Source organism: Haliotis rubra, unplaced genomic scaffold, assembly GCF_003918875.1.
Source record: "Haliotis rubra isolate DU_JTF1 unplaced genomic scaffold, ASM391887v1 Scf60, whole genome shotgun sequence".
In the NCBI taxonomy this organism is placed as follows: domain Eukaryota; kingdom Metazoa; phylum Mollusca; class Gastropoda; order Lepetellida; family Haliotidae; genus Haliotis; species Haliotis rubra.
Window position 1 is genome coordinate 836,394 of NW_025767302.1, and position 18,711 is coordinate 855,104.

General features: G+C 36.6%; 1 protein-coding gene across 1 annotated transcript in view; it reads right to left on the minus strand.

Annotated features, from left to right (window-relative positions):
- The window catches only part of LOC124255408 (membrane protein FAM174B-like), a 27,516-nt gene extending 9,655 nt beyond the window's left edge, over positions 1–17,861 (minus strand). Inside the window, exons 1-2 of the mRNA XM_046689321.1 lie at positions 17,373–17,861; positions 1,535–1,691 (exon numbers count right to left, since the gene is read on the minus strand). Of these exons, the coding sequence (XP_046545277.1) occupies positions 1,541–1,691; positions 17,373–17,740 (519 nt within the window). The 5' untranslated portion in view covers positions 17,741–17,861 and the 3' untranslated portion in view covers positions 1,535–1,540. The remainder of the gene's footprint in view (positions 1–1,534; positions 1,692–17,372) is intronic.
- Positions 17,862–18,711: the final 850 nt, after the last annotated feature.

Below are 18,711 nucleotides of genomic sequence, written 5' to 3' on the forward strand. Positions count from 1 at the left end.
ATTTGGTTTTCCATATTGTTTCATGACATCAAAGCATGTTTGATTCAAATACAGGACCTCTGTGAAACTAATAACTATGGTCTCGGCTTACGTATCTATATGAATTGAAACAGATATTGAAGCAGAGGTCCCTTCTGCTGAGTACTGATGGATTTTCAATTAATCTATTCTTTGTCAACAGCAAAGACTGCTCTACTGCATGATATCTTTGTAGAGGGTATGAAATTTACAATTTGGAATCAAATAGATCTGAGACAGAAAACAATCTTTGCAATCTGATTTTGCACCCTTACGACATAACAGACACCTGTTTTCATAATCCAATACAGACATCAGTCGCACAAAGTTGTATCGCTTCTGAGCACCAGACACAGTAGGGCATATCCAAATGTTCAATATGCACGTCATGAAAACTTTTGTTGACAACATATGGAACTGAGAGTGCCTCTTTAAATCCCAAATTCACACATTTCAAACACGATGAACAATAGTGATGGTAGAATGCATAATGTTCAATGCCCGAGACAGCCAAGATGATACAGCTCATCCACTTCCTGTATTGGTGAGCTTGTCCACCAACCATTAAGACTGAGTCTCCTCATCGTCATGCACATCCACAGCAGCTTCACAGCATCAGTCCACAGATGAAACTGCTGAAACAAATGTCAGAATGATTTCCTCCACATGAAGCAGTGCCCCATTATACCATCAGTGCTACAACAGTTGTAAGTCTATGTTGAAGTATGGCAGTTACACTCACCTGAGCACTATGTTCATTATTTCATGTAAATGTTATTTGTGTGGTAATTAACTGACGCACATCATTCTCACAATTTTTCTCATAATTACCATATCAATACAAAAATACCTTACTCACAACTGACTACAATATCTATCCGTTTCACTTGTAAACATAGAATAATTACTGAATACTACGACTGAGACTGACAGTCATCTCACTTCCATCACTACAGATAAAATGGCTGATACACAGTAATGAACAATGGGTCTTGACAGCATAATTCATGAAAACCTGAGTATTTCATATTTAAAACCTTTCAAATTGGCTATTTCAGAAAGTTCTGAGACAATATATTTTCCAAAACTGGAAATTGATCAAATACTGTGTGTAATTCTCACATCGAAATGAAGACATATGATACATTCTATGCATCTAAAGTCAGTTAGTGTATGATTCAAGTCACGGAAAGTCTGATTTTGAGATTGCTTATGGCCTAAACCCAAATACATAGTTCAGTCACTTCAATCATGACAAATCCAAAATTCTTGAAAATGAATTCTTAAGACCAACATGCTGAATGAGGCAGAGACAAAAAGTATGCAAAATGTGAAACTGATGTATGCACATACGAAACAAACAAAATTCAAACTATACATTTCCACATTTTTCTTCAGAATTGTAGTCATTTAACACCTTGAATGTGACATACGTATTTTGCCAAAATTTTACAAGCAGATTAATTGTCCTGGGCATATAGAGAATTCACAGTTTATAGATGTATAGAAGAATTACCCAAATCTATCTCAGTCTCTTCCCATTCATTTCAAACACTGTCATATCTTCGTCATCATCGTCATCATCCCCCTGTCCAAGTGGCGCCATCTCTAGGTCAGATGCTGGTGTTGTGATGATTCCATACTTTCTGGCCTTTCTTCTTCTACTGCGCAGTCTGCAAGGACAATGACATATTGGACATAACTATCATTCACCAGAGGCAATATCAGGCAACAACACTCTGCATATGGGTTGGGTTTAATGCCACTTTGAACAGAGTTCATGTTATATCACAGTATGTTAGCATAACTCAAAGTGATGCTACTCTTAGACATTTTCCACTTTTGGTAAAACTCAAATGAATGGTGCTGAAACCAGGTTTAGAACCCACATAAGCTTCTGGCCGTGGGAAGCAGCAGCAACTATGCACAGCGAACTGCGGCACCCTAGCCATCTGTGGCCCTAAAACCTATTAAGATGCATGACACATATCTTCCACAATTCCCCCTAAAACCCATATGTATGGTGCTGACAAACCTAGAAACCGAGATTCGAACTCACATAAGCTTCTGACCTGGCTATGGGAAGCAACAGCAACTCTGCACAGCTAATTGTGGCACCTTAGCCTACTGTGCCATCTGTGGCCCAATAACCTATCAAGATGTTAAAATGGTAACCTAATTTGCATGACACACATCATATTCCTCATAACAGCATGGACCGTGTGTACAAAGTCATTTGCTTGTACACAAGGTACACATACACATTTTATAAGACAATCCTGATTATACCATATTATTGAACTATAACAATAGAACCAGACCCAATAATCTAACATTTCCCTGCAATCTTAATGAGCCAATAATGAGTGCTCCCTCCCTGGCAGTGAATCTCCTAATTCCAGGCCGAACAACTCCACCAAGCATTGTCTAGTGGATAATGGATTTACAGACAGAATATGTCGAGTGCGTCCCGAGAGTTATCCTCAAATCCTGACCAGACTCAACCTGACGACTTTCATGTTAACTCATTTGTGGCCATTTGTGAAGCTCACACCTAAGGGGTCAATGGTGCTATGGTTTAAATCAAATTCTCCACCAAGGGAAATTTGCTGAGAGGTTGTCATGAAACAGAACAAGACAGCTGATTTTGCAGCACCATCATGATCATGTGAAGGTCAACAACCCTTCCCAATAAGACATATCCTGTTCATAGTTAATGTAAAGGCCTGATCTTATTTATATCCTGCTCTGTGTAATTAGTAACTTTATCTGTTTGTTTGTTCTTTCCCATCACCTCCAGCAATATTTCTGATATGATGGTGGCATGCAAATAGTCAGATGTGGACCACACAATCCACAGATCAATATCAAGAGGATCTACCCATTGAGGTTCACCATCAACCAAGTCATCATCCTATCCATTTGTCCCTTATGCCCAGCAGAGTTCAATGAGAAGAAGTCTATGCTAGGTATAGACAATATTAAAGGTACAAGGTCACACCACATTTCTCTAAAAATACATGATTACATTCTCTCAATAATACTAACAATCAGCCCTCAGCGAAGCTACCATATAATTTATTTTAAAAAAAACTTATGTATTTAGATTGCAATATTAAATTAAAAAGTTTGATTAATTAATGCAACATTGCATTAAGTTGACTCTCTTGCCCTCTACCGGCTAAACATTATTTCATGTGAACCCAATAGAGTTATGTCCCATGGAACACTCTTTACGAATATCCTATAATGCAACTTGTGATTGACAACACCGCGTGCGACAGTTTTCGATGTACGGAGCAATCGTTTACATTCCATATATGGCAATTGTTATCTGTTTGGAAGCTGGTCGCCTCAAAGTTTCAATTATCAATTTCAGGCAAGTCTTAAGGGATAATAAGTCTTTTATTGCATCAATAGGAAGCTAAAGTGAGTGCATGTGCCCCCAATACATAAAATATAGGCCAAAAATATCGTCGCAAATGTGTGATATTGTGCCTTTAACGTATCAATTGAGTTTAATAAAACATCATTATAACACTTAAAAGCAAGCACAGGCTTGCAGAACTTCACCACCCTGCAGTCACATTGATTTGGTAGCACTAGGAATTCAAGCAATCATCATACAAACTCATCATCCAAAATCAGCAACAATGTTAATATATCTTCCTATCCCACAGCATTACTGCATATGTTTGAGGATGTTCACAAGCATATTTGTATTTTATATATGAATAGTAAAAATACTGATATTTTGTTGAGGTGTAATTAAAGATATTTTTCATATTATGTATATTTTCAACGCCTTCTCATGGCTAATACCAATAAAAGGCCTTTTCCATAAACTCAAAATCAAAGGCCTTTTCAAGCCCTGTTCACACCCTGGGACAAAATGTAACAGATGTTTTCAATTTAATTGAAAGAGACCTGTTTATCTCATTGAATAAAAAGCTATTATCACCAACTGCAATCATCTTGTCTGTACAGCCAGATAAACAACATGGCCGATCACTCTGATCTACATTACAAAGACTACTGAGACAGTCATCTACATAAATCATTACACTACTTTTAATACTTGTCAATCACATCAGCTGATGCTGTTAGATGAACAGAGGCAGGTATATAGTTAGAGTATGAAACCAATGGCAGAATTTTTATTTTTGCTAAACTGGGATGTTTTAGGCTACCCATAATGCCCGTTACTCTTTAATGGTCCTGTTATCTGTGTAGCACAAGATGCCTCCACAAAGCCACAGTATCAGTTAGTACAGTATTAACACAAATGGTAAAAAGGTTTAATATCACTTTGGGAACTCTTACTGACATTAGCTGCAGACATGGGTCTGAATGTCAGCCTTTGCTCTTGTCTAGATAAATATCTGATAGATTCAAATTTCGGCATTCAAATTATTCCGCAAACAGGAAATGTAGCACGTTTGTGTGCAGTAAGGTAATTCAGCAAAACAGGATGTCTGGTAAGCTGGCATTTACACAATGTAATTGTCAGCATAGCTTCAGATAAATGTTGTATGGTCTCCCTGAACAGCCTGGACACTTATACATGAACTTTTACACATGAAGCTTCCATGTCATGCATATGACGGGCAGGACCCTCACATATTAAGCTTCCATGACAACATAAAGAGATGCACAAGGAGAATCGAAACTAAACAATGTAATCCATAGATTTTATACATCTGTACATCTCCACCTTGACTTACTGTTAAAACACAAGAGATGCTATCATCAGAACACACAGAGTTAACATTGTAGACACTAGCAAACAGTGAGTGCAACAGCCCAACCTGACATAACGTCTGAAACAAAAGTGCTCCCAGTTTGTATATGGTCACATATATTTTAATGTAATTGTTGATAGTTTCTATCTAACATACTTTGTTAAAAGTTTAGTTTGTGCATAATAATCGTAATTCCAAATGGAATGGCTCAATTCTTTTAGAATGTATGCATATATTTTATATATCAAATGCAAATGGGAGACTTTAGTACAATATCTGTCTGTCTGTTGGTCTCTATGAATAAGGAAGGGAAACACAGTCACTACACTAATACCCTATTCGTCACAGTTTTAAACTGTAGTCATTAGTTGGGTAGGCCTAACAGGCGTAAAGAAGCAATGCAATATGACCATGTATGATATTATTTTCATTCCCTTCTACACATTTAACGAATCATATTTCCCAACTATATTTCTCAAATAGATATTATCCCCAAAGTGCCTGAAGACAGGATCAAGACAAAACATACAACTCAAAAATGTTACAGAACAGCCATTCCTTTCATACAGCAATATTTATCTATCGTGACATGAAATATGAAACATGTTCTTGTGAGTTGTATCCAAATAATAACTACTTCTAAAAGCAGAAATCAGTAATTATATATAATACTGCTACATGCTTATCGGTATTACCTTAGTTTTGTATCAATATTTTTGGGAAAAAAATATTATTATTCGCCTGAGCTGTAGTCATAGCTGTCGTGAGTGGGAGGCAATAAATCAGTCCAAATGCCAATGTAACTACATTTTGTGATATCGGGAGATAACGTGACATTTCATGATATATTCATAGATTTGGTTGAATATTCTGTTTTATCTATAGCCCATATGTTACATGGCTTGTTCTCTTATTACTGACAATATAATAAGTCAAATTCTATTAATATCTTTCAACTGTATAATTTCCTAATTAGTTAATTACACTCGAAAACAGTCTTTCACAGCCCCTGAACCATAAAAGTTTCCCTTTGGCTCAGCCTCATTATGTTATAGTCCTGTATGAAATTTAGGTTTTCAACATGTTCTGCAGGGCTCCAGATATTTTTTCAACATCAGGAGTACGTACTGCTTATTTTTTCAATACAGAAGTACTGGAAAAACTTTAGAGTACATTTAGAGTACTGAATGGATTTTAATGGAGTATCAGTAATCTTGTGTTTTGTTTCATATATGTACCACAACATTGCTAGTCTTGTGTGAAGAGGTCAATAAACAATAAAACAATACTTTTTCAGCTAAATATGACTGTAAATGTTTCTAAGACTGTACACCATTGCTGTGGTGCGTATCTGCTACATTTTCTAAATTATTTCCTACCGTATTGTGCATATTTTTAACCGGGACATACGCAGATACGGCCCTTATCTTGAGCCCTGGGTTCTGGATCTCCGATCTTACTAAAGCCCCTTGTCACTCTGGTGGTGGGGTAGCCTAGTGGTTAAAGCATTCGCTTGTCATACAGAAGACCCAGGTTCGATTCCCCGCACGGGAACAATGTGTGAAGCCCATTTCTGGTGCCCCCAGCTGTGATATTGCTGGCATATTGCTAAAAGCTGCGTAAAAATAAACTCACTCACTCACTCCTTGTCACTCTAAGTGGAACTGCTTGTTTGTATCAAAATGACATATTGCAGGAGACAAAGTGTTAGTCCATAGGCGGATCCAGAGAGGGGGTGCAGGGGTGCAGAGGTGCAGGGGTGTGCACCCCCCCTTTTGTGCTGAAAGTTTGTTAAATGACCATTGAAACTGGGGTGAAAATGAAGTGTGCACCCCCCCTTTCTCAAAAAGCTATATCCGCCCCTGTAGTCTACAGTTTACTGCTGAAGATGTAAGTGGGGCCATGTGACTATCACTGTAGTGCCATGCTAGGAAGGCTGTGTGACCCTAGAACTTCTAACATTATAAGCCTGGATGCAAATCAGTACAAGTTCACTAGCCAAAATCAGTTTGTCACATGTTAATGTTATCCTGAGGGCTAGTAAACATGTTAAAGGGGGGAGGGTGTGACCTGACATGTTCTTACTATTCAGGCTAGTAAATGTTAAACAAATTAACTAGTGTGATGTATAAGAATTATTTCTCTGGTCCTCAGTGTTTGTAGCTAGTCCTGCTTAATCGTAAGAAAATTGTTTACTGAATACATTTTCTTTCAGTTTTATTCAATTGAAGTTTGTTAAAATATTGACAACTGGTTCAGAAATATAGCTGTTTGTCAATGAGGACTACCATCCCTAGGGTTTTACTTGTCCTCAGAGGGGCAGTGGGGGTAGCCTTGTGGTTAAAGTGTTCATTCATTATGCGATGACCTGGGTTCGATTCCATATAAGGGTACAATGTGTGAAGCCCATTTCTGGTGTTCCCTGCCGTGATATTGCTGTAATATTGCTAAAAGCAGCGTAAAACTAATATAAAACTCACTCGTCTTCAGCACAATTTAACACTCTTGGGTCACAGTGGACAATAGTGAATTTTGAAGGCTGTTCAGTTAGACTCTATTAATTGTTTTCGGTTATCACCTGTACAGCATTATCAGTTATTTGTAAAAACAATACATCAACAACGGCTAATACAATAGTATAAGGGGAAGAATGAAGGAAAAAATGTTGACTAACACTGCAGTCGGTTGTGTTCTTGTAAATAATCAAGTCAGGATTACAATTGTTTTCATCATCCCGGAAATAACACCAATACACACATTTTAACCTCATTATATACCGGTAATTATATGCAACACTGTCGCTGTTCTAGATTAAAATTGATTACTGGTACAAATTTACCATGGCAACAATTCCTGATCAGACCAGTGAGAACAGCTATGTGTGCCTATCTGGGTAACAGCTTGGCCTTGACAACAGATGGTGGCATGTACTCATAGCTCATCATGGCTCATACATTCTTGACTACACAGATGATAAACATTAGCATACAATGTACAGACACTGACATCTATGTATTTAGATGAATAATAGGTACAAAACCCTAAAGAACACCACTCGCTATGTAATAATATGTCATCACTCACCATCTAATAATATGTCATCACTCACTATGTAATAATATGTCATCACTCACTATGTCCTGAAATAATATGAGTAATCTTCATACATCCTGGATATCAGTTCCCAGTGAAAACTGGAATATCTACAGGTATATATATCTATAGGTATACAGGGTTTTACACAGACTTTGCTGAGTTTTAAAAATGGGAGTCATGGTGACTCACAATATTTATATTTGGGAGTCATTTTCAATATTTGGGAGTCATGAAAATTTAATATTTCTTTGTGTTAATCATTCTCAGTATATGACTGTGTATGTCAAACCACCAAATGAAACTACAGCATTGTTCAATTCAAACAGCCAGGATTACTGTCTCCTCTGAGTTCTCTGGAACAATCTGACAGCTCTGTAAAAGTCAAACTAACATCCAACAATATTATTTTTTGTTTATCAAATCAATTTTATTGAACTCAATTGTGAGGGCCATCTATAAAACTTGCGTCAAACTTGACTCGTATGATAGTATTTTGAGAGTCGTTAACAAAATTGTTGCGTCAAATACGCAGGAATCACAAGGCATGTAAAACCCTGGGTATATTGCTCAAATGGAATCCTCAATAACAACTGTCCTGCATCCAGAGCATCCCCTTTTGAGTCCCCCAAGAGATTAAGATAAACATTAGATAATTCACATTCTGACAAGATAATTCATAAACCATCTTGCACACCATAGATAAAATCATACATGAGTCCTGTATATTCATTCAGCACATGCTGTTGCTGAAAAATGGAATTGTTAAATGATAGAAAATCATCTCATGGTTTTAGAGAAGTGAAACATTCAACTGTTGTTGTTGTTGTCCCACACTTAAGTCCAGTACCAGGTTTGGGGATTGATCATTTCAGGTGGCAGGACCCAGTCTCTGGAATCAACTTCCACTGGAGTTAAACTTAATGAGTGAATGAGTGAATGAGTTTAGTTTTACGCCACACTCAGCAATATTCCAGCTATATGGCGGCGGTCTGTAAATAATCCAGTCTGGACCAGACAATCCAGTGATCAACAGCATGAGCATCGATCTGCGCAATTGGGAACCGATGACATGTGTCAACCAAGTCAGCGAGCCTGACCACCTGATCCTCTTAAGTCGCCTCTTACAACAAGCACTGGTTACTGAAGATCAATATTCTAACCAGGACCTTCACGGGTATTAAACTTAATGGATTTTCAAAACTAAACTGAACACATACCTTTTTAGGAAAACATACAGTGTCTAACTTTTTATTCTTGAGTTGTCTGGACAGCGCTACTGAGCAGTACTTTTGGACTGGAACTGGCGTTATATAAATCTTTTTATGATAACGATATATTCTGCTTAGAAGATGCACAAATTTCTGGGCTCAACTCAAGTTGAGATCTGTTACCATGGCTACCTTACATTAACCTATGCACACATCTTTCCATAGATAGTTAAAATATGGAGAAAGGTTTTACGAGCAATTAATGCTAAGTTCAAGATGTTTGAGATTGAATAACCAAATTTAATGTCAGTCTGTAATATTCCAGCTAGATCACAACAGGCTGTAAATAATCCAATCTAGGCCAGCTAAACCAATGGTTGATGGTATGAACACTAGCCAATATTTGTTATCCACAAAGACAAACGAATGGGAAGGATACACGTTTTAACCTCTCCGTCTCATCGTCAAGAAAAGCCAAAAAGGAATAAGAAGTATTTCACATTTACATGAAATATTTTGTAACAAATAATACATGTATTAATAACATCTAATAGCAGAGCTCCAGATAAGATTTAGCTCATGTGGGTACTGTACCCACTGTATTTTGTTGGAGTGGGTATTATGAATGTTGAGTGGGTATTTCTTTTTTCTGTTACCCACTGCTTTCAAATATGTGCGTATTTCAGTCATTTTACTCACCTAAGTATATGCCATTGAGTAAGTTTACTAAGCAGGTATGTTCTGCCTTATGTCATACCTAATCAAAACCAACTTAAATGTAATGGAAATGATTTCATAACAAATCACTCATCTTATACTGACAGTACAACACTTGTCCTATACTAACAGTACAACTTGATAGCAATCGATGTCTTTTTCATTACGCAAGCGATTTTTATAAATATATTCCGTACGCATTTGTTTTAAACTCTCTGCGTATCTAACATTATAAATGCGTAATTGGTACACAACAATTATTTTTCAATGCATAATTCTATGCATATTTTACCTGGATACACAGCTTATCTGGGCCTCTGTAATAGTAATACAAACTATAATACCGATGGATACAATGGTCTGGAAAATGTCTTTCAAATATTGATTCTCTTTTCCCATGATTTATGGCTGTAGTTTGTAACAGTGACTACTGTATATCGCTGTCTAGAAGGTGAGTTTCGAGTAGCTAGGATTAGAGCAGTTAGATAACTAGAAGTACACCTCATGTGCGGGGTAGAAATCTAGCTGATCCCTTTCAGGTTCCACTGTACCCACATACAGTGACTTGGAGAGATAAGGTGGGAGGGAGGGCTCAGTGTATACGCAACGACAACGACTTTGGAAACATCCTGTGCAAATTTCCCCCCAGACTGTCAAACAGACCTTGCCTAATTAGTCCAAACATAAAAACACCACAACAAATGCATTAGGAACGATAAAAAGCTGGGAATTTTAAGAAAACATAACCATAACTTCGAATATTTTCCCACACAAAGCCTCTATTCATTTTTCACATGACAAAGATAGAAATGCAGTTTTTAAGGGCACCAGACATATAATATTGGTGAGCCTTTGTGAAAACAAGCGTGTCCTTGATGAGCCAGTTAGACTTAGAACATTAAACAATTTTGTCATTTCAGTTTATAGTTTAATATATCAGTTAATAAAAATAATAATAATGACCATTTGTTATGCACTAATATCCACACACTAGTGCATGCTCAAAGCGCAGCTATTATTACCCCAGATAACTCCAAGCTGCCTGTGAGGCGCTAGAAGGTTAATAGTCACATGACATATCCCATCGAGTACCAATTTTTCTGTTGGGTGAACAGAGGCAATTTTGAACAAACTCACTTCCCTAAGGTGAGACCACATGTATCACATGGGCTTCGATGTGTGGGGCAGGACTGAAGTCCTAGAAACTCTCAGGAGTCAGAGCTGCCAGGCACTGAAAATGCACACTGAAAATATTTCATCCGTGTCACTTCAATATTTACCATGCCATAGCACTATTTCCATCCCTGCATAATTTGAAAAATATTTCAAGACATTTTTTTTCATTATTTTTATATCAAAGAAACTTTACTTCCTTCCCTTATTTGAACATATATTCATTTAATATGTTGTTTTACATCGTAAATAGACACTTTATCCAAAACACATTATTTATTCACATAGAAAATTATGAATTATCCTTAATATGAAGGCATTTGTTTGACTTATTACAAAGGGTCATTATAAGAATAAAAATAAGGGAAAACATTTGTTTGATCGTAATGTACGTCTCAAAATTTTACATCATCATAATATAGAGCTATTGTTGTCATAAAGAAAAGATGTAATGCATCATTTTTAAGCAGCAAAATATTCCTGCTGTATGTTTATTTTTGAAACACAGATTTGAGTTGAGGTTTTACGCCGCTTTAGAAATATTCCAGCAATATCGCGGGCTGGTTTAGTAATCCGGGACACCAGAAATGGGCTTCTGAACATTGTAAAATGTGGGGAATCGAACCCGGGTCTTCAGCGAGACAAGCGATCAATTTAACCACTAGGCTACCCCACCGCCCCAAAACTTTCATCGTGTATGGTCATTACAACTGACATTTTAATCTGAGACTGGTTTTTAATGATGGTCACTATGTTGAATTGTAAAGAATACTTTTGGCATGGCATTGTCGGAATGTAGTTCCCTGTGAAAGAAAATATTCCTGTATTTTGGGCTTAATTTGTAATTTGATATTGTTATCATTTAGCAGAACTGTGTTTAGTACTACCCAGCTGGTTCAGAGCCATCAGGGAGAAAAATTGATCTGAATATTCATTCGACGTGGAAGCGAGATCAGCTACACACACAAGCTGTGACGCCATGCTGCAGGTGATGTACATTCTGCCATGCAGACAACGCCTGGCAGTCAGGCCCACGTGGTGACACATGACCCAATTATTACACACGCTCCTACAAAGTTAGCTGGGGAGACATATGTGCCATACTGAATTGGTTAAATTTCAACATTGTTTAACTCTGATGATGTGTACAAAATTTTGTTGATATTGAAGGATTAATTTTATCATCTTCATAAATATTTTGAACATGAAAACCACAAAAATATTTAACAATACACATTTTTGGTTTTGGAGTAAATACATTATTGTACGTTTTCTTGTTTCTACCAGAGTTCAAAATTTATACGAGTCTGTCTTTCAGCCAAGTCTTGTGAGACAGGGGCTTTCCGTTTCAGACAGAAACTCTGAAACCATTATTCTGACTTCAGACTTTTGAGAAACAGAAGACAGAAAAATTGTCAAACACGTATTGCATCATTGATCATGCTGATTACTGGAATGAGAAATAGTTTTAAACAACAGTCCACGAACAGGGCTTTACCAATTTAAGCAGGTGCTCTCACCATGCTCAAGTCTGTGAAGCATACTACTTGTTCTGCTCAGCCCATACTGTTATCCCCCAGTCCTTAATGTAGCATAGACTAGATTTTCAACAGGTTTTCTCCCATCTCACTGAAGCTTCTTTTGAACTTAAATGCAGCTTTTGATCAAAATCATATATGTTCCCATACAAAGCATTAGTGTACAATTTAAGTTGCACTGCCAAACCAACACTGTTACAAAGCATTTCTTGGCAATCCTCCCACAGCAACAGCTGTTATGGTTTCTTACTGTTATTTATATATCTATATATCTATATCTGTCACACCAAGGCCCAGAGCTATGCGTGCACAGTCCTGGTGTGAGTAATCCTTCGTGACTGTCTCATTGATCCACCATCTACACGAGTGAATCAGACGCAGATGTCAAAGAGACAGAAGGAACACTACTTCTGTGTGTGTCAAAATCGTACGTTGTGTCGTTTTCCTTATGTCAATCCTGACAGCAGTCTATCCAACACCTCAGCAGATCTGGGTGTTGTTTGACGTCGCACTCAGCAATGATCCAGCTATATGATAGTAGTGTGTAAATAATCAAGTATGGACAACGATCTAGTGATTGACATCATGAGCATCAATCTAAGCAATCGGGACATGATGACATGCATCAACAAAACCTGCAAGCCTGTCACCCCAATAAGTCGCCATTTACGATGACCAAGGGATGCAGAAGACCAATTCTAACCTGCATCTTAACAGGGCCCAAAACATAGAAGTCTGCTTGTGTGAACTTGTCTTTGGCCCTTTTCATTAGAGAGAGTAAATGTTGCTTTAAGCCACATCAGCAACACTTTGCAGCTATTCACGGATAACTTTTTCATTAGATCTTGGGGTCAATTCTTTAAATATAAAAACTGAGCCAAAAGTCTACAACATATTTAAAATTAAGCTATAACCAAAACATCAGCTTAAATTTTAGACTCATCCCATGTTAATGAAAGTGATAAAATTAAAAAAGATTCAAACATCACTTTTGTAAAAGAAATGAAAAACTGTCCCTTCTGCTATTGACCAGCAGAACTACCAGACATGGCAGATACTGAAGTGTGTAGCAATATATAGAACTGCAATTGTTATAGATCTAAATGTGTATTATAACTGTTTGCTCCACAATAGGATTTACAAAAAAGTCAATACTATTGTTGATAATGTGCATACCAATTAATGGTTTCAATAGTCGCAATTAGTTATCGGTTGAATATAAATTTTGCACATTCAAACATTTGTGAATGAATTTATTTGATAGACTTTATGGAAAAACAACACAAATAAAAATGAAACTGGTTGTTTTTTAAGCAATATGCTTAAAACCCAATAAACATTGCAAAATGTATTCCAGTAAACTGGCATACCAGTAATACTTTGCAGTCCTATTAAAATTGGAAAACAATTGACAGGACCCATAATAAGATTCACTTTTGCCAGCAATAAACTTGAAAAAAGAGAAGGTAAATCAAAATGGTCAGGAGGAATTGGGGGCCTTGTCATGGCCCCAAATTTACAAATGTGAGACCTACATTAAATTTTAAAATAAAAAGGACAGGAATTGTTCTTGAATTCCAAACTATGTGACTTGACTGACAAAACGGGAAAAATCCTTTTTGTTCACACTGGTATTACTTGAAATGTTATCATTTTCTGAAATTCAGGGATAACTTAATATTTCATCGATTCCAGTGCAAAATCTGTACAACTAACCACTTTATACATACCGGTAGTCTATTCTATATATTGGTCCTGTTGTCTGTGAAACACTATAGTCTGTGCGGTGAAAACGTACCGATGAATTTCACTTTCAACGAAAAAGTAAATCAAATAAAGTGAAATTAAGATTGCGAATCCTCATAATTTTACCTTGCCATTTGAAACTTAAATCTCAGAATTTTATTCAACTTAGGATAAAAGTTGTTTAACAAATGGTCATAGTTTCAAATCGGTATTATTGGTTTGTATTACAAGGGGGTATCAGTCTAAGTCTAAGTAAACTTAGTCTCAGTACTATTACTCCTCTACTGTATAGTAGGGTAACGAATAATACTGAGGCTAAGTTTACTTAAACTGAAGGGGGTATGTACATTAAATGAAACACCGAGAACAAAGAGGGTTGGTCTAAGTTGACGCTCATCACGTACCGCACGTGCATTTGTTTCACTGTTCCAACTACTGCGCTTACTCCCTTGTAATACAAACCAATACATATAAGTGATTTGAAACTATGATCGTTTGTTAACTTTTTTTCCTAAGTGGAATAAAAATCTAAGATTTAAATGTTCAATTGGCAAGGTAGAATTATGAGGATTTGCAATCTTAATTTCACTTTATTCGATTTACATTTTTGTTTAAAGTGCAATTCACCGGTACGCTTTCACTGCAAACAGATTATAGTTACCTTTCCATAATGGTAGTTAAATATATAATAATATGACTTGATTATATGTTTGGAATATTTACCATATTTACTAGTCCTGTTACAATTCACTCGTCATATTCTGTGAATCGAACCATATCTCTCCATGAATTTAATTCATTCTTCACGGACAATAGAACTGAATATTTCAGAGAGTGTTTGTGAGTGAGTTTGGTTTTTACGCCGCTTATAGCAATATTCTGGCAATATCACGGAGGGGGATACCAGAAATGGACTTCACACATTGTACCCATGTGGGGAATCGAACCCGAATTTTCGGCATGACGAGCGAACGCTTTAACCACTAGGCTACTCCACCGCCCCAAGAGTGTTGGTACTTTCTAGTGTTTACTTTTTGTACTTTACAAACTAGTTTGTTGTTTATCTATGTGAACGTAATGCAAAATGGAATATATCCAAGCCATGCTGTAACGTAACTTGTGTTATTTTGGAGTAGGCCCCTTGCACCACTGACACACCTAGAAGCGGCATTATTTATGATTTATTCATTTTTTTACTAAATATTGTATTCGCCTCTCAGTATATATTTGTTGCTTATCCTCATTTTTACAGACAATTGTTACACACATAGGGACAAATAGCATTGTCATGTAAAACAGCTATCGATTCTGCAGGAAAAAACCTGCATACAAAATGTAGATAATAATTTGATCTACATAAAAACTGCTGAAGTAACAATTACTGCCCGTTGAAAATAAACATAATGACTTTTGACAATAGAAATTGGCAGTTAGATGACATGATGAAAAAATGCCACCTTTTATCACCATTGTTTGCTAAAAATGATGAATTACACATAAAACAATCTTTGTTCCAACCACAACAACTATCAACTATATTCTCGCATCATTTTAGACTTTTACTGCAGTCATACTTCCATGATGGTGTGACCAACAAGTTACGTATAATTTCATTAGTAGAAGTATAAAAAGACAAATTTTATTCTCCAAACTTTGACTTCCTTTATGCATGGTTGGGATCAAGATGATCCACAATGTTTCATATTATTGTGAAGCCCATTTCTGGTGTCCCCCGCCGTGATGTTGCTGGAATATTGCTAAAAGCGGCGTAAAACCAAAACTCAGTCAGTCAGTCAGTCATTATTATTGACATAGGTTTTCAGTCGACCAGCCTATAGGCCCAGACTCACAAATGCTGCCCTTGGGCAATAAACCATACCACAATTATGTTTAAATTGCAATACAAACAATATGGATTTACAAAATAATGTGACATCTACCAAGTACCATGTCTACAATTAAATGAATTATGACTCATCCCTGTACAATGGAATCACACCAGGTAGAGCACTTATCATGTAGAATTAACCCTTTGGCTGACTGCCTCTATGTCACTAGTCAACATAATTGCCACAATCAGACAACTACTCACTGTCAGATCCTGTAGAAAAACGTCACATGATGAATGTCTCCTCACACTTAACAACGTCATGACCATGGATAACACTAAGTCATGTAGTCAGCATGACAACACAGTGTTTAACATTCAGGATCCTATTAATACGGTCCTCATCAATCAAATGGTAATGTCCAAATTGAAGGTTAGGGGACTCTTGTTCGACAAAATCATTCCAGGACATCTAACATAACAGTAACAGTGAGAACTTTTGGATTCATCACTGAGCATATGCTAAGGATGCCGTTTACATGTACAGTTATCATGATTATACTAGGTGACACTGATCAAGAAATTCCAAAAACCAAACATTATTTTATAGAAGAAAATAATTATATTCACATGGCCATACATGACATGAACTTTCGAAATCAATATGAAAGTTATTTGATGTGTTCACATGAATGTAAACTAAACTTTGTTCATTTCAACAATTGTATCATTGTCACAAGATGAAATGCACTCTGGCATAGCCAAGGACAACATGTGATTAAATTGCTGAATGAATTCATGAAGCGTTTCTTTTCTAGTATTTGAACATGAGCAAGTCATTGGCCCAAGCTGATTTTCACAACAGATGTACATAAAACCCTGACAAAAGATTCCCATTAGATCTGTGCTCATACATACTTGTATTTGAAATTCTGAATTGCTACAAATTGTCATAGTATTAGAATATTCAGTGCTGTGGGTATTTGTACATATGACAAACAAGAACATATTCAGTCGTTGGTAGCTATCATATGATTGTAGATAACAATTAATTTGTATTCAATAATTTCACTCTGACTGTCTGACACAACTTTAAACAAAAGATGTTGATGAAACTGAAAACATAAATGAAGGAAGTGACAGCTAAAATCAAGAAAAGAGTCCCCAGTGACCAAAGATCAAGGCAGCCTGACACCACTGAAGACTGTATGGAAAATTGTGAAATCGCTTTAACCACTAGACTACCCCACCGCCCCTCCTTTATGAGTATCGTTACTAAATGCCATTCAGAGACATTAAGACTCACCTCCATGCTCGTACCACGAAATATATGATGACAATGCCTGTCACTCCTATTAAAACATACATAGTTCTGAGAAGCATGTCTTTGTTTTTTGTAATTTGTTCCATGACTTTGGTGAAATAACCGTTCCCGGTGCCTTTCGTGCAGTCTGTTGAATTCAGACATGTTTCATTTGCACTCGTCGTTGGTTTAGTTGTTGTTTTGGCATCTGCTACCTTCAGAGTGGTGGTTTCGTGCACAGCTACACTTTTCTTTGCCTCTGGAACGGATTTTCTGACGCTGTTCACATTCGTCTCTCCGGACAAAGATGCACAAGACACTTCAAGCAGGATTATAAGAACACTGATAATCAAAATCGTAGATTTCTCCATTTTGTACACTTAACACACGGTCACAAAGTATATAAATGTGCCTATCAACTGTCCATACGGCGGAATAACAGCATGATGCATGTACAATCACACGACTACACGTCAGGCGGAAGTGGCAGCAATGATTATGGAATCTTCGGTTAGTACTAAAATGAGGTAGTGCCCTTGGGCGTAAAACGAAAACGGATTAGTTTCCTTTAGATGTCTAAACTATCAGTTTGAAAATAATTGCCTGCCCCTTACATTGTTTCAGTTCTATCCCGTCAGTCTGACTACACAGACTTATTGTTTCCGCCCCTACCCACCCCAAACTAAGAAAAATATCGCCACCTTCATATTTTTGCAGTGTGGAAAGCAGACATAAAATCCTTAGATGTGAACTGCAGTAGGCTCCTGAATGAAAACAGAAGAACATGTAAGTGAGTGAGTGACTTTAGTTTTACGCCGCTTTTAGCAATATTCCAGCAATATCACGGCGGGGGACACCAGAAATGGGCTTCACACATTGTACCCATGTGGGGAATCGAACCCGGATCTTCGGCGCGACGAGCGAACGCTTTAACCACTACTCTACCCCACCGACCCCAGAACATGTAAGCACGCCTTTCTGACTTATATAAAAAAGAAACAAATGCGGTATTGTGGATAGTTCACGTATAATTTGAGACAACATATGTATCATATGTGAAATAAATAAATAAATAAATAAATAAATAAATAAATAAATAAATAAATAAATAAATAAATAAATAAATAAATAAATAAATAAATAAATAAATAAATAAATAAATAAATAAATAAATAAATAAATAAATAAATAAATGTTGTCCAAGCATCAGAAATACTTACATATTAAAGCAGAATACAGCAGAAGTACTTAAATACTATTAAACTAAAAATTTTGCTTATTCAAATTGTAGTTATGCAAGTTTCCATGTCATTTGGTCTTTTTCACATTTTTCTTTAAAATA